Source organism: Zeus faber (assembly GCF_960531495.2).
Source record: "Zeus faber genome assembly, chromosome: 2".
In the NCBI taxonomy this organism is placed as follows: Eukaryota; Metazoa; Chordata; class Actinopteri; order Zeiformes; family Zeidae; genus Zeus; species Zeus faber.
The window spans coordinates 27,947,271-27,968,925 of record NC_137189.1 but is presented as its reverse complement, the minus strand read 5'-3'; the positions used below and the strand labels follow the sequence as shown (position 1 = coordinate 27,968,925).

The 21,655-nt window shown below is 44.2% G+C and overlaps 2 protein-coding genes across 2 annotated transcripts; both read right to left on the bottom strand.

Annotated features, from left to right (window-relative positions):
• Positions 1-1,908: 1,908 nt before the first annotated feature.
• Positions 1,909-12,286, bottom strand: LOC307247700 (coagulation factor VII-like; the record flags this gene model as incomplete). The annotated part of the gene is made up of 8 exons (XM_080023823.1): positions 1,909-2,909; positions 2,987-3,107; positions 3,421-3,536; positions 6,367-6,507; positions 7,036-7,149; positions 7,234-7,258; positions 8,154-8,317; positions 12,136-12,286. The coding sequence occupies 8 exons, from the start codon at positions 12,284-12,286 to the stop codon at positions 1,909-1,911; spliced, it is 1,833 nt and encodes a 610-aa protein (XP_079879949.1).
• Positions 12,287-13,993: 1,707 nt separating this feature from the next.
• On the bottom strand, positions 13,994-20,269 carry f7l (coagulation factor VII, like; the record flags this gene model as incomplete). Its single annotated transcript, XM_080023822.1, has 5 exons — positions 13,994-14,538; positions 15,201-15,321; positions 16,111-16,194; positions 19,055-19,221; positions 20,179-20,269. The coding sequence occupies 5 exons, from the start codon at positions 20,267-20,269 to the stop codon at positions 13,994-13,996; spliced, it is 1,008 nt and encodes a 335-aa protein (XP_079879948.1).
• Between the last annotated feature and the right edge of the window lie 1,386 nt (positions 20,270-21,655).

Here is a 21,655-nt window from a genome sequence, read left to right as displayed (position 1 = left end):
TGGACAGCCCAGGTAACACTGTCCTATCTCTGGTTAGGTGCATGCAGGGTTACATTAGAACCGGTTGCACCGTGGCTGCCTATCCATCACGTACTGAGAATGCGTTTGTGAAGAAAGTAAGTGATTAATATGGAACGTATATTTACCGTTGTTTATTTGGGATAAAGGTTGTAGGTAGCTATTCATTCATTCATTGAATCATTCAACTTTACATAAAAACAGTAAGTATTCCCTGTGTCTGCGTCAGGCTCTCTGACCGGAGTTGCCATACTGGATAAAGTGGTCCCATTATAATATCACAAACTCTGTGATATATATATACATACATACAGTATATATAGTATACTGTCATTACATTTCACTGCATATATGTATGAAAGTATGTATATGTATGTGACGAATAAACATCTTGAATCTTGAATCTAGTAATATAGTAATTTATATATATATATATGAACATATATAACTAAACACTGATGGAAATTGCAATGGAAGGAATATTTACTGAATACAGAAAAAGTAACAGTGAAATATAAAGTCCCTGTATAGCAACACCACAGGAAAATGTGTTATTAACTACCCAGCCAAATTTGAATGATTTAAAAAATTGCAAAGTGTATAAAATAAGGCTTCAAAATCATGGAGAAAAAAGCCCTGCTCACATGCAGCTAATGCTAGCATAAACAAACCCCACACGGTCAAACTAATGGGACGGCTATTTTTTGTTCTGGGCATCCGTGGCAGGAGTTCATGGTCTCCTTGAAGACGTCTTTTACTCCAGGTGTTCCAAAACAGTGATTTATCCCAAACTCCGGGCTGTTAGCTTAGCTTATTTCAGCACTGATGCTCCATTTCCGAACTGGTGTTTATATATTGTCACAGAGTCGTGATTTAGCCCTGCCCAAAAAATCTGAACACAAAAATGGTGAGAAACAGTTTAACGGTCCAACTCCACTTCAGTATTACATCCTCCACAGTCTTTTCGCATGTTTTCAGCAACTACTTTCTAACATTGATAATGTGTTTTGAAACAAATCACTGAATTCACTTTACAGAGACTTTAACTATTCCTCATTTTGCTTGAAACGGGGACCTCTGGAAGGACCACAGGGAGGTCCTGGTCCCCACATTGAGAACCAATTGCTCCATTCAATGCAAAGAAAATTTTTTAATCGTCTACAATCACATCATTGCAACCCACAACCCAAGGATGGCGACCAAACAATGTCAACCCAAGGTCCAACCTACGGACCCAAGGATGGCAACCTGAAGACGCAAGGATGGCAAACCAAGGATGGCAACCAAAGGACCCAAGGATTGCAACTCGAAGACCCAAGGATGGCAACTCGAGGACCCAAGGATTGCAGCTATCCGGGAAGACCTAAGAGTAGAATTGCTATTGAGCAACTTGAGATGGTTCGGTCGTCTGGTGGTCTCCCTTTGAAGGTGCACTGGGCACAGCTAATTGAGAGGAGACCCCACGACCAACCATGAGCCGCTCAAAGAATTATATCTCCCTGCTGGCAAGGGAATGCCTCGAAATTCCCCAGGAAACACTGGAGGAAGTTACTCTGGAAAATGACATCTCGGACCCTGACATGGATAAGCAGCAATATTTTTATGGATTTTTAACCAATTTTAGAAATGTCACAATGAATGTAACATGAATTAGGTTTCCATCAGTTGGGTTGAGGCAAATTAAAGTTCTCCACATTGTGATTTTCCAATGTTTCATGTCAATAAATTTCTCTTTTTCATTAGGTGCTACTGTTATAGGCTTATACTATTACAGTAGCATAAAACAAAGATAATTTGTGTGTTAATCACAATTATTGGTATGACAATTAATCAGCAACTACAATTTGATAATCATGACATTCATACTCAATATAAAACTGATCAGGCAGTCTAGTTCTCCACCATATTTTCAGTCTGGTTCTCCATCACAGTCTCATTAAGGTTCTCCACCAGAGGCCCAGTCTGGTTCTCCATCAGAGTCGCATTAAGGTTCACAATCAGAGACCCAGTCTGCTTTTCCATCAAAGTCGAATTAAGGTTCATCACCAGAGGCCCAGTCTGGTTCTCCACCAGAGTCGCATTCAGGTTCGCCAGCAGAGACCCAGTCTGGTTTTCCATCAGAGTTGCATTAAGGTTTACCACCAGAGGCCCAGTCTGGTTTTCCATCAGAGTCGCATTAAGGTTCGCCACCAGAAGCCCAGTCTGGTTCTCCATCAGCGTCGCATTCAGGTTCTCCACCAGAGGTCCAGTCTGGTTCTCAATCACAGTCTCATACACATTCTCTGTCAGAGGCCGAGTCTGGTTCTTCAACCCATTCTTCAGAATCCCATTGGCCTCCGGTATCTCCACTACTGGCTCGGTCAGTTTCTGGATCCACTCCAGGTAGTTGGAAACCCGGGTGTAAATACCGTAGTTGCCCGGCTGTGCGCAGCCGCGGCCCCAGCTGACGATGCCCAGCAGGAAGGTGGTCTTGCGGTAGTGGGTGACCAGCGGCCCCCCACTGTCACCCTTGCAGGAGTCCTGCAGACCTTCAATGTAGCCAGCGCAGAACATGTTGGGGCTGAGCTGCACGCCGCTCTGCTCCTGGCACTCGGCGGTGCGGATGCGCGGCACCTGCAGCCACCGCAGAAGATGCGATGTGGGGCCGTACTCGGAGCGGCGCCCCCAGCCACTCACTGTGTGCATGTGCACGGCCCACAGGACGCGCTCGGCCTGAGGGCGCGTGGGCAGGCACACAGGCACGGCGTAGGGCGTCAGGGCAATGGGTGTTGCCAGGCGCAGCAGTGCGATGTCGTTGTCTGCCGTGCTTGACTCATAGTGCTCGTGCATGTAGATCTGGGCGACCTGCAGGACCTGCTCAGTGCCCTCCTCCAGCTCAATGTTGTGTTCACCTGAGGAAGAGAGAGAGAAGGTGAGAAAGTGGGGAAAGGAAGAGAGACAATGAGAGAGAGAGGGAGACATTGTGTACCTGCCACCACCTGCAAGTGCTTGGCCTGGGTGTCCTCCAGGCAGTGGGAGGCTGTCAACACCCAGCTGGGCCTGTAGATCACGCCTCCACAGTAACCCTTCCCCTTGGACTTTAGAAGGACCTGAAGGCACAGAGAACACACACACCTGTCAACCCATTCATCCAACTGTTCACCCATTACTCCATTCCCCCGTTCAAACATTAATTCAGACACCTGTTCACCCATTCACCTGTTGACTCAACTGTTTACCTGATCATCCACCAGTTAACCCATTCACCCGTTCACCATTCATCCACCAGTTCACCTGTGGATCAAACCTGCACAGAAACCCTTTCCTTTGGACCTCAGACGGACCTGGCGGGACACAGGGCACACCTACCTGTTCACCTAATTACCAGTTCATCCACCAAACCACTTGTTCACCCGTTCATACCTGCCAGGGACAGTGGCCTTTAGGACACACGGTTCCTCCAACTATCCGGACTTGAGCACTTGGTTCAGTGATTTGCAGGTCCGGTTGAACAGGAACCGTGCCGCAGGAAATTAGTTCTGCAGGAGATAAAATCAAGATTCTTCACTATCTGGTGTATGAGTAGCATTGAGGAGATTCTCTATTGATAGTTGATGTTGTTGCTAGATATCGGAGACCAAGCTCTTTCCAAAACCTCCAAGAACCTTCTGGAACCGCCTGAAACAAACATACTCCACTAGTCAGCATAGTGCTACTCCACTAGTCAGCATAGTGCTACTCCACTAGTCAGCGGAGTCCTACTACGCTAGTCAGCATATTGCCAATCCACTAGTCAGTGTAGAGCTATTCCACGAGTCGGCCTAGTGCCACTCCACTAGTCGGCCTAGTGCCACTCCACTAGTCGGCCTAGTGCCACTACACTAGTCACATACATATACATACGTTCATACATATATGCAGTGAAATGTCTTTGCAACGCACCCAGAGATTATGCACAATAGTTACAAAACTAAACATTATAGCTAACCTAATTCCTACCTAGCTAACTAACTGAAACTAACTGATTACTAAAACGGAATGCAGTTAGTGAATAGAATTATATAAATAAAATAAAATAAAAATAAAATAAGACTCAAAAAGATAATACAGGGTAAGTGAAAAAATGAAAAAATAAGTGAAGAGAATAGAGTTATCTATATGAGATAGGCTATTTGTGTATACAGATATGTGCAGTAAAGTGCATGTGAATAATATGGATGAGATATACAGTACAGTATACAACAGTACGACACAACAATACAGTAACACCGAACAGAATACCAATACAGAGCAGTATGCAGTAACCCAGAACAGTGATACAGTATGCAGTGCAGTATGCTACATACAGTACAGTAAGGCAGTGGGGCCTGTGTGAGTGTCTCAGTGCTTTTTGTGAGGACCCCTGGTGAGTTCAGCATCGACAGTCTTTATGGCTTGCGGGAAGAAACTCCGTCTCACTCTCTCTGTCCTCGCTGTGTGACTGCGCAGGCCCTAGCCCGACCGCAGCAGCTGGAACAATACGTTGTTGGGGTGGTGAGGATCCTTCATGATCCTGCGAGCTCTGCCACTACAGCTCTTGGTGTATAAGTCCTGCAGGGAGGGGAGGGTAGTTCCAGTGGTACGTTCAGCTGAACGCACCACCCTCTGCAGGGCCTGCCTGTCCTGAGCAGTACAGTTCCCAAACCAGGCAGTGATGTTGCCTGTCAGGATGCTCCTCACTGCTCCAGAGTAGAGGGACTTGAGGATCCTCATCGAGACCCTGAATTTCTTCAGCTGCCTGAGGTGGTAAGGACGCTGCCTCGCCTTTCTCACCAGAGTGTCTGTGTGTGTAGTCCACGTTAAATCCTCCGTGATGTGAACTCCCAGGTACTTGGGGGTGGTAGCTCAGGCGGTAGAGCTGGTGGTCTAGTAATCTAAAGGTTGCTGGTTCGATCCCAGGCTCCTCCTGCTAGCATGCTGTAGTGTCCTTGAGCAAGACACTTAACCCCTAATTGCTCCTGATGGCTGCGTCCGTCGGTGTTTGAATAATTGTAAGTCGCTTTGGATAAAAGCGTCTGCTAAATGACTAAATGTAAATGTACTTGATGCTGCTCACCCTGCCAACAGAAGTCCCATTAATCACCAACAGCGCGTGCATCCTTGGTTGTAATCCCCTCCTAAAATCCACAATCAGTTCCTTAGTTTTGCTGACGTTCAGGAGGAGGCTGTTGTCCTGGCACCAGAGTGACAGGTCAGCCACCTCCTCACAGTAGGCCTTATCATCGTCGTCAGTGATCAGGCCCGCCACGACGGTGTCGTTGGCAAACTTGATGATGGTGTTAGAGCTGGACCCAGCCACACAGTCATGTGTGTACAGGGAGTACAGTAGGGGGCTGAAGACGCAGCCCTGGGGGGATCCTGTGTTCAGGGTGAGGGTGCTGAAGGTGTGCCTCCCACCCTAAAGACCTGGGTCCAGGATCCAGGCACACAGCAGAGTGCTCAGTCCTAGCTCCCGCAGCTTGACAGCCAGTCTGGTGGGGACTATGGTATTGAAAGCTGAACTATAGTCGATGAACAGCAATCTCACATAGGCCCCCTTCCGGCCATCCAGGTGCGTGAGCATGGTGTGCAGTACCTGGGAGTGCCGCATCATCCCTGGATCTGTTAGGCTTGTACGCAAACTGCAGTGGGTCCAATGTGCAGGGGGAGGGAGGCGCAGATGTAATCCTTAATCAAGCTCTCGAAGAATTTTATGACCACCGAGGTGAAGGCCACCGTACCGTAGATCAGGTGTAGCTGTAGGTAGTCAGCGTAGAGCTATTCCACTAGTCAGCGTAGTCCCACTCCACTAGTCAGTTTAGAGCTATTCCACTAGTCAGCGTAGTCCCACTCCACTAGTCAGTTTAGAGCTATTCCACTAGTCAGCATACTGCTACTCCACTAGTCGGCGTAGTCCTACTCCACTAGTTGGTGTAGTGCTACACCAATAGTTGCCGTAGTTCTACTCCACTAGTCGACGTAATGCCACTCCACTAGTCGGTTGAGTGCTACTCCAATAGTCGGCGTAGTGCAACTCCTCTAGTCGGCGTGGTGCTACTCCACTAGTCGGCATGGTGCTACTCCACTAGTCGGCATCGTGCTACTCCACTAGTCTGCGTAGTGCTACTCCATAAGTCGGCGTAGTGATACTCCACTAGTCGGCGTAGTGCTACTCCACTAGTCAGCTAGTAGTACTACTCCATGTTAACTTTGTTGATAGATCTTATCTTGTATAGCGTCACACATGAAAATATTGAAGCTGAATAATATAATAATCACACAGATAATTATCCTGAACAAACACATCAGATTTTATTAGTTACTAACATTCATATTGATCTTAATATTGACCTTTTGCCACGCAGCTGTATCCGTCCTCAGACAGAAAGTAGTCGTCTGCACACGAGCACGTCCGACTTCCTGTCGCTTCGTTGCAGAAGTGCTCGCATCCCCCATTGTCATCGAGACAGGTCTGCGGGACCGCCATCTTCTCTGGAAGGGAGAGGACATAGGAGTGTAATATATAATATCAAAACAAATTATAATATAATGGATTACAATATGATTGAGTTGAAAATATTATTAAGTTTTTTCTTATATTTTATTGTTTATCGTTAGGTTTATTGTATATTGCAAATTTTCATTGTTTTTTTTTAGCTTTATTTGATTATTTCCTGTTAACTTTCATTGTTTTTATCTTATTTTTTGTCTATTTATCTATATGTTCTATCTAAATATCTGTTGTTCTATCTATCTAATTCTAATGTATAGTATGTATTTGTGGCGGACAAACAGCCCGCACGGCGCTGATTGGTCTGACTCGAGGCAGCTTGGTGGCCGCGGGAAAGGGGAACCATGCTGTTGTCTGCAGCCGGTGCTTGAGCACGCCCATTTTATAGCATTGTTACTATAGTGCACTATTTTTATAGTATTCATATATGTATTATTCTATTATTTCCATATGTATTACTATAGTTTTTACGTATGTATTATTCTAATATCTAAGTATAGTATTCTCACCCAGATGGCAGAAGGTTCCGCTGAAGGGAGGATTACAGTAGCAGATGAAGGTTGAACCCTGACCAGAGCACATCCCTCCGTTCTGGCATGGAGCAGAGGCACATACATCCGCTGCTGATTACACATATAAACACATCATACACAATCATAATACATTTTTATATATACACAACTGCTGTGTGTGTGCTGGGAACTCACCATTGTACCCTTTCCAGAACTCCTCCTGAGATTAAAAAATAAATAAATAAAAAATAAAAAAAAGGTCACATGTGCAAGAGAAATTATTTTAATAAACGTAAAAAATAGTATTATAGAACCAATATATGGAAATATGAAAGTAGTTGTATATATTTTAATAGTTAGTAGTATATGTTTGCTGGTATTGTACGAATGGTAGCCTTGTAGACCTCAAACACCTCCCTGACCTCCTCATAGGAACACTTCTCTTAGCTAGTAGTATATACTACGACATAATACCGACCTCATACACCAAAACCAATTGGGATAATTGCTGTACACTCACCACCAACACCTGCTTTGAACGCACCTGAGCACCCTCCTAGTTGCATCCCTCTCCTTTCCTCCCTCATTTACTGCCATAACTATGACATGAAGAGGCCACGTTCCCAATTGCTGTTCCAGTGGACCTGATTAACTCTGTTTTTCAATACATGTTGTTGTCCAATGTTTATGTTTTCCGTGTAAATGTTGTTTGGTTCTATGTGTAATTGTTTCAACCGTGGTGAATCTCCCCCTCTTGGAGTAGTGATTAGTTGTTTATAGACCCAAACATGGTAAAATAATTCTCCAAAGAGGGAGATTGGCGGCGGCTCTGTATAACAAAAAACTGTGCTCTTGTCATTCTATATGTCATCCACAGGACAGAGTTATTGCAGCAGTTGTTGATGATTTATGAATTAATGAAGAGTTGCATTGCAGGTTGAGAACTTGAATTCCACTTGCAGACTAACTATGTCCTAGATGCAATAGCATACAAATGCTCTGTGTTGTATGCCTAGAATGCTGACAGCACAGGTTAAATAAATCAATAAAAATAAAGTAGTATATACTTAATAGTAGTATCACTATAGTAGTAGTATAATTGGTGGTGTACTAACAGTGGCCTCAGCGTGCTCGAACACCTCCCTGACCTCCTCGTGGGAGCACTTCTCCTCCAGACACTCCCTCTCAAGATCTCCTTTTTGCAGCTCCTCAAACCAGCCAGAGTTGAACCGACGCCTCCTGATCAGGAGCCCATGAGCCTGGCGGGGCTCCACAAACACTGTAGGAGCATAATACACAAACAATATATATAACAATTAAGCTGCAGGTAGCAATACATGGGGTCCAGGGTAGTCTGCCCTTCATTGAAGTTTAAGGCATGAGTGTGCTTTGGCTCTATGTTTCGGTGTGTTTTGTGACTGCAGAAGTTCATTTGTTCCAGCCTGTTACAGTGTAGTTCTATGTTTGCGGCCGTGGGCGGGTTTCCCACGTCACAACTAACGGCGGATATCATTCTGAAGTAGGGCTGCATGATTATGGCTGAAATGATATACACGATTATTAGTTATTGTGATCACAATTATTTATCACGATTATTAATCCATTTTGGGGAACAGAATTATTTTATGCCACTTTGTAAATCAATGGAAAACTGTCTTCCAATAGTAATGTATTATATAAGCCTATAAATAAATAAACTAAGGTAAGTGGTTTAACTGACTTAAATTGTGGAGGATATATAATAAAATTAATTGTGTGTAGTGGGCCACACCAAAAACACAAAATGAATGAAAATATTTCAAAATACATACACAATAAATACATATTATTGTATTGTGTATTTGATTATGGTAATTGTTACCAGTAATTATAATTCAGAAAGTTTCAGTTTTGCTGTCACTCCCTTCCCTTCACCTGGTGTCTCCTGCCTGCAGCTCATTCCCCCGTTAGTCCCTCAGAATAAATACCAGTCCACTTCCCTTCTGGCTGAATTCTCTAATCTCTATTCTAATTCTCTCCCTCCCTCTCTCCCTTTGCCCTCTCCGACTGATCTCCTGGTTTTGACCCCTTCCTGTTTTTTGGTATAAACCTTGTGGACTTTAAATTCTTACCTGATTGTTTTTGTGTCGTCCTTATGTGTTCACATCCATGAGTCAGTGACCTTAACAAACCTGGTCTGATGAATCTCCATTTCTACTGAGGCTCACAGATGGTAGGGTCCAAATTTGGCGCCAACAGCATCAATTCCATGTACCCAACCTGCCTCGTGTCAACATCCACTCTGGTGGTGGCGGTGTAATGGTGTGGGGAATTTTTTTCTTGGCACACTTTTTATACCAATCGTTTATACCAATCAATCATCGCTTGGATGCCGCAGCCTTTTCAGTATTGTTGCTGACCATGTGCATCCCTTCATTCTCCCAGGTACTGCACACCACGCTCACTGGATCCCGTACTGTTGTATACTGTGCTGTATATCTCAACACACACTACCTCACTTTATTCACATGCCACTTTACTGCACATATCTGTATATACACAATTGTCTATTCCTTTCATTTAAATTGTGTATTTCCACTGAGTATATTACCTTTTTAAAGTCTTGTTTTATTCTATTTAATAACTGAATTACATTTTAGGAATCAGTTTAGTTTAGTAAGTTAGGTAATTAGTTAGTAATTGTGCCAGTTAGTACTTATTGTGCATAATCTCCAGGTGTGTTGCAATGTAATTTCACTATATATATGCATGCTCGTATGTGTATATGTATGTGACAAATATACATCTTGAATCTTGAATCTCGTCTAATGGCTCCTTTGAGCATGATAATGCACCATGTCAAAAAGAAAAAGTTGTCTCAAACTAGTTTCATGAACATGACAATGAGTTCAATGTTCTTCAGTGGCCCTCCCAGTCACCAGATCTGAATCCAATAGCATACCTTTGGAATGTGATAGAACGGGAGATTCGCAGCATCAATGTGCAGCTGACAAATCTGCAGGAATTGCGTGACACAATCATGTCAACATGGACCAGAATCTCAAAGGAGTGTTTCCAACATCTTGTGGAATCCATGCCAAGAACTGAGGCTGTTTTGAGAGCAATGGGAGGCCCTACCCAGTATTAGTATAGTGTTCCTAATAAAGTGCTCAGTGAGTGTGTGTATACAATATATACGTACAAAGACACTGAATAAATACTTGCACAGCCTGAGGCAGGTTGACAGCGGTAAACGTAAGTAAAAAACACAAACACACACACACACACATACAACCACACACACTCACACACACAATAACTTGTACTACCTGAAGCTGGTTGACAGCTGTAGATGCAGTATAAAAGTAGTGCAAAGACTTTTAGCCACATGGTGTCCGATGAACGGTTTAGACACTATGGACAGAAACAGTTTCTGTCCATAGGGTCCGAAGTCTGTTACTGACCCGTCACATGACCAACCCAAAACGCTCACTGATCAAATTGACATCACGCCCCAAAGACAGCAAATAGAGCAAAATATACATAAATATGCCAGACGAACCTCTAACGTCACCACAGGCTGCACTAGGACGATCCTCTAAGACAAGCAGACAACAGTCATCTGCAAATTAAATTACTTTTACAGTGAAATAATACGCTAAACCACTTCCTGTTAACAGGTAAAAAATACTACAAAGCTAAAGAGCTGTGCTTTTCACTTGCCACATTCCATAATGTTATTCTTATGTGAGTGTTTCTTGTGGGAACACTCACAGATTACTACCGACATTCCAGAATTGTATTTTTTTTATTAATTTTATTAATTTCAACCTGTGCTGTCAGCATGCTGGGCATACAGCACAGAGTATTTGTATGCTATTGCATATAGGACAGAGTTAGTCTGCAAGTGGAGTTCAACTACTCAACCTGTAATGCAACTTTTCATTCATTCTTTAATCATCAAGAACTGCTGCAATAACTCTGTCCTGTGGAGGACCTGTAGGATGCCAAGAGAACAGCTTTTTGTTGTACAGAACCACAACCAATCCCTCTCTTTGGAGAACTATCTTACCATGTTTTGGTTTATAAACAACTAATCACTACTCCAAGAGAGGGAGATTCACCACAGGTGAGTCCCGAGCGCCCATCCGGTGTGCTCACCGTGGGGCACCCGGATGTTAGCCGCCCTCCCGCCGATGCCAGCAGGCAGCGAATTATATGGGCCCTCCACCACCCCCGGCCAACCAGGCCCTCACACCGACCCGCCAATGACCCGCCATCCCAGAAACCCCAGTGCTCAATGTGTGCTATTGGCAATTTCAGTTCAAATTGAGGGGTGCGGGGCTGCGAGTATACCCACCATCATCTCTGCTGGACCCTGAGTCTACCAGCGCTAAGCCGTGCACTCCCTCCACTCGGACAGGAACATACCAGCAGTCTCCCACTCAAGGGCACTCGCTTCTTGCTTCTGGGTAGTGTGAGAGAAAAATGCAGATGATAAATTCTTTGAATGATGTTTTACATGTTTTATATAGGCAATAGCCTTTTTGTATGTTATGTAGCTTTAAAACCACATTGCCCTGGGTTTTTTTGATGACCACGGCCATAATCTTGTAAATGGCACCTCACCAATGGCACGCAACCTTTCATCGGTATAAAGCCCTCTTTGACAGAAGCAGAGGTAGATTGATTAAGACCACTGCTTTGAAGCAGCTCTGAATATTTCTCTTAATTCTGCAGAATAAATATATTTAATACTCTGTTTGTTTTCCTGTAGCGAGCAGATTAACCTCACCGACTACGCAGGGAGAATTTCTCCAACAGTAGTGTGTGGACTGTTCATTTTCCTTGTGGAAGTGGTCTCTCTGGCGGGGTAGCGCAACTTGCGACACAGTGTTGGAGGTCCGCAGCCTCCCTTCTAGGTGGACCCCAGGCCGTTTCCCTGAGGCCTGGTCGACTTCGGGCATTGCCTGAGGAGATGGCCAGGCTGGCCACATCCCCAGCAGACTCTTGGACGCAGGCTCCGCCCCCCTTGTGGGGTAATAGCTCGAACAAGTTGAATCCATTCCTCTGCTCAATAAGGTTTTGTTGCGCCTTCTAGTCTGCCTACGGTGGTACCGGACCGGACCAGCTCCCTCTCTATGGCCACTTCTAGAGCTTCCTGCAAGGTTTTTGGGTGGGCCAACTGGGTCTGGGCACGTAGGTCGGCAGGAGACAGTGCTTGGAGGAATTGGTCCCTGGTGAGCTCCCTTTGTATGTCAGGAGGCATGTGTGCGTACGCCCGAGAGCCCGAGTCCCTCAATTTCATTTGCCAATGTCCCTCATCGTGTATTTGGTTGTCTGTGCCGGTTGTTCAGTTCGGAGCGCAGCAGACCCTGTCCCACATATTGGCCAAAATGTCAGCGCAGAGCCCCAACTAAGCCTCATAGTTGTGTCTCTCTTCTGGGCTGAGTAACAGCAGGCACGATAAAGCATCATCAGTTAAGCACATCACCAGCTGAAGTGCTCTCTGTTCATTATTCCACCCCCATGCATGTGCTAACAGTTCAAACTGGGCATGGAAGGCTTCCCAGATGGCTCTACCCGAATAGTTGGGGGTCTTTACTGTTTGTGGGACACTGATGTGGGCAACCTGTGTCCTGGAAGTGCTGAATCCTGCCACAGCCGCCATCTTTGCAGTCATCTTTCTTACTCTCGCTTAATGTTCCCATGGTCCCCCAGGTGTGGCTCTGGGTAGCCGGCCGCTGAATGCTCTGCTCTCACCGTAGCCCCCTGTCTCCTCCTCCTTCGTTACTTTGGGAAAGTCTTCCAAAAACATTTGCCATTCTCTATCTGCACGCACACGGTCCGGCGACAATGGTTTGCAGTTCGCGATCACCACTCAGTACTAAAACTCAAAGGCATTACACTCTTTTTCTTTTTCTTCTGACACCAATATTATGTTCCGGCCGGCAGAAAAAGCCACACGGTGGTTATCACTCACTGGGGTTTGTTCCTTCCAGGTCTTGGCCATAACATGCCCATAGAAACGTACACAGTACTGTACTGTACAGTACTGTACACCTCCAACACTTCTCCCTCTCCCCTCTCTGTCCCCCTTTCTCACGAGATTTGGAACCACCCGCCATAGAAACATTCTAACAACAGTAAGCATATGCAGGGTCATTACAGTCCTCACATAACTTTGGAAACAGTGGAAGGAGACCGACCAAGCAGCTTCAGCTTCAACCTTTATTAACTACCCCCAGGAAGTGATTCCATCATTAAGTATAGTTAACAGACAACGTTAACATTTTATTAGATTGGAGATCCTATTAATCTGCTGAGACAAAACATAATTAATGTTCTGCAAGTTGTTCCTTAAATCCTGAAATCCTGAATTTCCTCTTTGGGATTAATGAAGTTTAAAGTCTGACAGAATTTTATCTTGTCTTGTCTTGTATCTTTAAAAGAACATCTCTCAGCAGCTCTGGGCTGTTGTCGATTAAATCTGATCAAAATGTTTTAAATCACATAAAGCACAACACAGTTACACAGGCAATATGATCTCAGTTTTTTATTAATTCAGAACTCTTATTGTGAAACTTTGATTAATTAATTAATTAATTGGTTTATTTAGTTATTTGTTTGTTTATTTATTTATTTATTTATTTATTTAGATAACAAAATTGTCTTGCACGATAATATGACAAGGCCGGGTTAAAATTTTTATTAATATGTTATAAAAAGTATCGATTCTCTTATACAATTCAATTTTATTGTTTTCATCTTAAATTAAATGCTGCCAGTCAGAAATTAATGTAAATATTTCATTTAATTTCATTAGAATCTGTCCTGTGAAACTGGATAATTTGGAGTAACTCTGCTCTACCTCAGCTCTTCTCCACCTCTACTCCACCTCTAATCTACCTTTACATCACTCAGTTTGTTTTGGTGAAAGCCTGCAGGTTCTGTGTCTCCCTATCCCCCCAAGTCCTCAGCTGGACATGATGCGCTCTATCCAGTCTAGGAACTTGTTGACCCGGGTGTAGACTCCATACAGGTCTTGCTGGGCGCAGCCCTTCCCCCAGCTCACCACCCCGGTCAGGAACCAGGTCCTCTTATAGCGGGTGACCAGCGGACCCCCGCTGTCCCCCTGGCAGGCGTCCTGGCCCCCCGCCCGGAGCCCAGCGCACACCATGTTCCGGGTCAGCGGCAGCTGGGAGTGGTCAGCGCACTCCTGCAGCGGGACCCGGGGGATCTCCAGCCTCTGGAGGAAGCGTGCGGCCGAGCCTGACTGGGAGAGGCGTCCCCAGCCACTGACAGTGGAGAGGCGCACCGTGGCCAGGGTCCGGCTGAAGGTGCCATTGGAGGCAGGCAGGCACACAGGCACCACGAGGGGTCCTAGCACCACAGGCTGCTTTAGCCGCAGCAGGGCCAAGTCCACGTCACTGTTGGTGTGGTTGTACTGCGGGTGGATCAGGACCCGGGAGACCTTTTGGGTCTGCTCGGAACCTTCCTTCACCTCACGGTCATGTTCACCTGCAGATAACACAAATTGACAAAGCCCAGAAAGACAGAATGTTGGAGGGATGACAGATGAGTGACTAGGAAACATGAAGGCAGAGGATTGTTGGAGCCAAATAATTTATGAAGAATACTTTAAGTTTGCTTCATGAATTATGAAGACTTCCTATTCATGAGTTATAGTTGAGAAATATAATGCCTGGTTTGATCACTGTGAGTTGGCTCCCAATTATCAGGGGACACGGAAGAATTCAAGGAAGTGGTTTTTAGTTTGAACTCAATTCGTAGCAGATGTGGGGAGAGATATTGTTTACTAACCACACACAAACAAAGAGTAATTGGTTGATAGAAAGTAGAGAGTGTACACTTTATTGATTGCAGCAGTGACAACATGTGGATACTTTTTTTGTTCATCAAATCTCCAGAATACTACCGCAAACAGCTGATCACCCAAAACAACATGATACAGATGTTTTAAAACTTTATGACTCCACTCATGCTCGTTTTAAACAAGGAACTTTTGATAGCCACTATAGGGACGATGAAACAGAAAGACGAAGAGGTGAAAGTCGCGTTACAGAATGATGGAGAGATGATGGAGGAGTTACAGGGAAAGACATGATGATAAAGGGATTCAAGCGAAGTGACAGAATGATGGAGGGATAATGTTCTCCTACCCACGGTGACCTCCATCAGCCTGATGTTCCTCCTCCACACACAGTGAGCTGCAGTGAGGATCCAGCGAGGGGAGAGGACGATGGCTCCACATTTATACACTGGACCTTCAGAGAGCAGAGCCTGACAAGCAGAGTACAACATGTGAGTAACTCTACTACACCGCTACTCCACCTCTCCTCCACCTCTACTACACTTCCACTCCATACATGGAAAAACACAAACATAGAAACGTAGACAACATGCATCGGCAAAACAGAGTAAATTAAGTCCAGGAAAACTTGAACAGCAATTCGGTACGTGGCCTCTTCAATTAGTTTTGGTGTATGAGGTCAGACAGAATGAAATCGTAGCGCCTCCAAACAACGGGTAAAGGCCCCCCAGCCACCCGAGATGGTTGAAGTCCACCGGACGCGTTGCAGCAGCATATGGGCACAGCTCACAGCGTGGTTTTCCATTGGCTTCACCGCCTACGTGGTGAAGCGTAGCCGGTGAAGCCGGCTCAACATTTATACACTGGACCTTCAGAGAGCAGAGCCTGGCAACCAGAGGACAACGTGTGAGTAACTCTGCTGCACTTCTACTCCACTCGACCTTGACTATACTCAACCTTTACTCTACCTCGATTCTACTTCTAATTCACCTCTCTACTTTACCTCCGCTTCACTCTCTCTCTACTCTAACTCTCCCTCTTTTAATATGAATTTTTTATTTTTATTTTGTTGATATCAGGATCAGAATCTGTTCATTTCCATGTGAGAAATGGAGCTGTTGCGGTTGGGATAATGGAAGTAGGATTGTATGTCATATCGCCACAACACATCCTCATTAAAATACTTGACTAACACTGCTTCTATTACTTTAGTTCCCAGAGTTCCCATTTCATATTGGTGTATTGGTGTAACATTCTACCTGCCATGGACACTGCCCTGGAGGACAGATATGTCCTCTGACGATCCTGGGCTGAAACCGGTCCACTGGTCTGCCACAGGGATACTGCACTGGAGACAGTCAGACGGGAAACAGGAAACAGCCAGATAGGAGACTGTCAAACGACAGTCTCCTATCTGGCAGACAGACAGAGAGGAAATGGTCAGACAGGAAACAGTCAGACAGGAAACAGGAGACAGTCATACAGGAAACAGGAGACAGTCAGACAGGTAACAGGAAGCAGTCAGACAAAACACCAACAAGAAACAGTCAGATGGGAAACAGGAAGAAGTCAGGAGAAAGAAAGGAAACAGTCGGGAGACAAACAGAAGACAGTCAGACAGGAAACAGGAAGGAGAAAGTTAGGAAATTTGAAAAAGTAGGACAGCAGACAGACTGGAAGCACTAAGACAGGTGACAGCAGTTAGATGGGAAACAGGAAACAGTCAGACAGGAGCCCATCAGACAGGAAACAAGAAAAAGTTAGGAAACTGTAAGACAGGAGACTTTGAAACAGGAAACAGTCAGGCAGGAAACAGGAAGTTGTAGTCATGGAACCTTGGGGCAGGCAGCTGGTGTTGTCGGCTGCCAGGCGGTAACCATGGGAACAGTGACAAGTATGAGACAGATCTGGAAACTCTGAACAGAACTGTTCACATCCTCCATTTCGATAGAGACAGCCATACGACAGCAGTGTCTCTGCAGAAAAATAAACAAATAAATCATAACTTAAATAGACTGTGATGAATCATACCTTTAATAAATCATACTTTAAATGCATAATAACAAATTAATAAATTATTCTCTCAGATGAGTCTCAGATTTAGCTACTACAAAGTTAAGTAAGGGATAATGTAAAGCCACCTGGTCATTATCGCAAAATAACCTGAGGGGTCTTGTATCACTTATCACAGGGGTCTTTATGTATATATGTACATACACATATATACATATATACATACACACACATAATGTGTGTATGTATATATGTGTGTGTATATATATATATATATATATATATATATATATATATATATACACACACACAGACACACACACATATATATATATATACATACATACACACACACACACACACACACACACACACACACACACACACACACACACCTATATGTACAAGCACACACATATATATAAATACATATACATATATATATATATATACACACACACACACATACACACACCATTTCAGACACAAAGTTTTATTAAATTAATTGTATGAAATTAGTTGTTGTTAAACGCACTCTTGTCACAGTTGCGTCCTTGGAAACCCTGCGGGCAGATGCAGATGTAGTTGTTGTTTTGGGAGATGCACGTTGCTCCATTAGTGCACGGACCCGACTCGCACTGGTCCCCCTCTGGAGAGCAGACTGTATTGATTAATTTCCACCCAGACTGATCAGGATATTGAATTCATCAACAGCAACAACAACAGTGAAAAAAGTATTGAAATGTTTCCAGTTTTCTTATCGTTACATACATAACTGAGTGGTCAGCTTATAGAATTAATGACCGTTCAAAGGAAACAGTTATTGTTAATTTTAACAGCAAAAACATAGATAGATGGATAGATGGATAGATAGATAGATTCATACAAAAATGTTTCAACTGAATGCCTGATTCTATTTTTTTAATTTGGGGTTTTAATCCTACAAATAGTCTTTATCTTGAGTCTAAATTTGGTTAAAAAAAATGTTGAGCACTGTGAGCAGTTGAATTTTGTTGTTATTGTTGTTGTTGGTGAATATGTTTAAAATCAAACAACCCTTGCAAAATCCACTGTAATTAAATTATGAAAATTAAAATGAAATGATTAGTTATACTTTGTTTGTGAGTGCAACAGACTACAGAGAGCATTTTATTTTGTATTTAGTATAAAATGAAATGTCTTTATGTGGCGTTTAGCCTCAATGGATTATTGAAAACTGATACAGTTATATTGAAACCAGGCCGGGGCTTGCTGTACCTGAATACACCTTCCAGAAGGCTTCCTGAGAGAGAGAGAGAGAGAGAGAGAGAGAGAGAGAACTGTAGAACAAATTCCTGAAAAAGTTGATGCTGCTATGATAGAAAGGTGTCAGAACACACAGTGCATCACAGCTTGCTGCGTATGGAGCTGTGTAGCCGCAGACTGGTCAAAGTGCCCATGCTGACCCCTGTCCACCGCCTACAATGGGCATGTGAGCTTCAGAACTGGACCATGGAGTAATGGAAGAAGGTGGCCTGGTCTGATGAATCAAGTTTTCCCTTACATCATGTGAATGGCCAGGTGCATGCGCGTCGTTTACCTGGGGAAGAGATGGCTGCCGGCGGAGGCAGTGTGACGCTCTGGGCAATGTTCTGCTGGGAAACCTCGGGTCCTGGCATTCTCGGGATGTTCATTTGACACGTACCACCTAACTTAACATTGTTGCAGACCAAGTACACACCTTGGCAGTGACCTCTTTCAGCAGGATAATGAGCCCTGCCACACTGCAAAAAAATGTTTCAGGAATGGTTTGGAGAACATGACAAAGACTTCAAGGTGTTTGACTTGGCCTCCAAATTCCCCAGATTTCAATCTGATCCAGCATCTGTGGAATGCGCTGGGACAACGAGCCCGATCCATGGAGGCCCCACCTCACAACCAACAGGACTTAAAGGATCTGCTGCTAACGTCTTGGTGCCAGATACCACAAGACACCTTCAGAGGTCTTGTGGAGTCCATGCCTCAACGGGTCAGAGCTGTTTTAACAGCACGACGGGGAGCTACACAATATTAAGCAGGTAGTTATAATGTTGTGGCTGATCGGTGTACATGTGTGTGTGTGTAAATATATATATATATGTATATATATATATTTATAAATATACACATACATGTACATATAAACATACTACATACTACATATGTATGTACCAGGTGTTGTGGGATGGGGAAGATTTCCCGCGCCTCCTCGTAGGAGCAGCGCTCCTCCAGACACTCCCTCTCCTGGTCGCCCTTCTTCAACTCCTCCAGGAAGGAGTTCGCTCGGCGGCTTCGCTGGAGCAGAGCGCTGGCATCCGCCCTGCTGGAAAACACCCTCTCTGGGAGAGGAGGAGGGGGATGAAGTGGAGACGGGTGGAGGAGAGCAGAGGAGATGGCTACCATCCATCCTCCTCTCCCACCACAAATACTGAACGGGCCTCCCAGTGACCAACTCCGACTGGCAACGTTAATGCATGCTCAGGGCGTCCTATCCATCCTTAACGCCCCGCCACTGGTTCCGTGCAGGACCCCTCAGTGGCTGCCATACATCCCCAACTACCACCACTGGTTTAGCCACACAAACCACATTTAACTATTGATTTTATGTGGGGTTTTTTTTATCTGTGTGAAACTGTATGAATGTAAACAGGAAATTGCTGTGAAACACCAAACCTAACCCGTATCCATAAAGGTTAAAATAAACAAATATTTATATATTTATATATATTTATTTTTATGTAACAGGTACAATTTGTAATTTCTGCCGCCAGGGGTCTCTCAATCAAAACCATAACAAAAAACAGAGTTTGATGACGTCTTAAAGCAGCGTGGGATCATGGGAGTTGCTGTCTTCACCCGTACCCTTCGGCAACAGAGCTCACAGCAAATGGCATTAGATAATGGTGCTCCATCAAACAATGGTTAGTCTAGCAGTCGAGGGGTTAAAGGGATGTGCCGCCGTGACAGACCTAAAGAAACAGACCGTTACCTATATTAAAATGGCACATTTCTCTGGGTTTGACTCAACAAAATATATAACATGGGTCTAGTTGTTTTTGGACATTTGAATGCGGAAAAGTTACATATTGTACCTTTACAAGCTCAGGATGCTCTTATTTCTCTCATGTCTCCCAACAATGCTGTGACAGTAGGAAGGAAGGAAGAAAGGAAGGAAGGAAGGAAGGAAAGAGGGAGGGAAGGAAGGAAGGAGGAAAGAAGGTAGGAGGGGAGCAAAGAAGGAAGAAAGAGAGGAGGGAAGAAAGAAGGAAGGAGGGAGGGCAAGGATGAAGACTCACCCGGGGGGAGCCCGCTGCATGCTGGGACGGCGAGCAGCAGCAGTATGAGGCTCCAGAGTTGCCATCGCTCCGAGCTGCGGGTCGACGCCATGACAGAGAGCAGATCTGAGCGAAGGTCAAACACTGCTGGAAATACACACTGCACAAGACACACACTGACACACACACTACATAAACACACTGATATACAGACACCAATACACTGATATACGTAGTATAGACACGCAAATGCACACACACACACACACACACACACACTAATATGTATGCACACACCTACCACTCTTATAGACACACACAAACATACACACACATATACCAAACACAGTATTGCACACACAGGAATATATACACACTAACACACACCCACATACCAATATTGCACACAGGCACTCATATAGACACTGATGTACACACACTGGTACACATTACGATAGACACTAAATACAATAATAAACATACTTGTGAAACACGAAACACAAACACTAGATGAAGATTGGGAACAGAACTGGACAATCATCCATTTGCTTTTTCCGAGGTTTTGAGCAGCCTTGAACGCAGTGTGGGCCCAAAGAACCACATCACATCCTGCTTCTTTCACTAAAACACTAAGGCACAGTATGTTATATTATGTTTTATTTTTATTTTATTGAATTCTTAAATGTATGTAGCTATCCATCCATCCATTTATCCTCATCCATCTATCCATCTAGACCCCGTTTACACCTGGCATTAACATGTGTCTTTGGCAATTCAATGACAAGTGGACAGCTCTAATGCCAGATGTAAACACAACCACTCCGTCCTCAACGCGGCTTGGGATCCATCCCTCACACAATGTTCTGAGGTGGTGTGGGCCACATGTGGCCACATTCTTTAAGCACTGTAAACGCAAATGTATCCCGGTCCAAATTGAAGGACCGTCTACTCAACCAAAGGACATACTCATCACACGCCCACGGCGTCATATTAATGTCTGGTGGGGAAAGTTTCCCCACTGCAGAAGTGCAGAATTTAATATTGACAAAGTTTTCACACAAAAATGGTCACTTTTACTAAATAAAGTCCCATAGCAACAGAAAGCTACAGGGGGACGTGTGTGACACTGCACAAAAGTTGTTTTTTTGGAACAGGACGGAACAGTACCTTAACTCAGTTGATAAAAAATGTTGTTTAATACAAGTAGCAACTAACAAGAACAAATAGATCCAAACTAAAAACACAAAAAAAACGGCACCAGAACTGTCTGGAGGACAAAAAATAAAACTCCACTCCAATTTTCTGAGATAGGTTTACGTTTTTCAATTTCCATACAAGGAAGAAACTAACAAAGCGAAATAAATCTGATTTGCATACAGAGCGGGGAAGTGATATGTCAATACTTGAGACGCATGTGGAGACGCGTTCTAATGCCAGGTGTGAACAGACGTACTTAGAGCTGTCCATCTGCGTTCAGATCACCCAAGACGTATGTAAA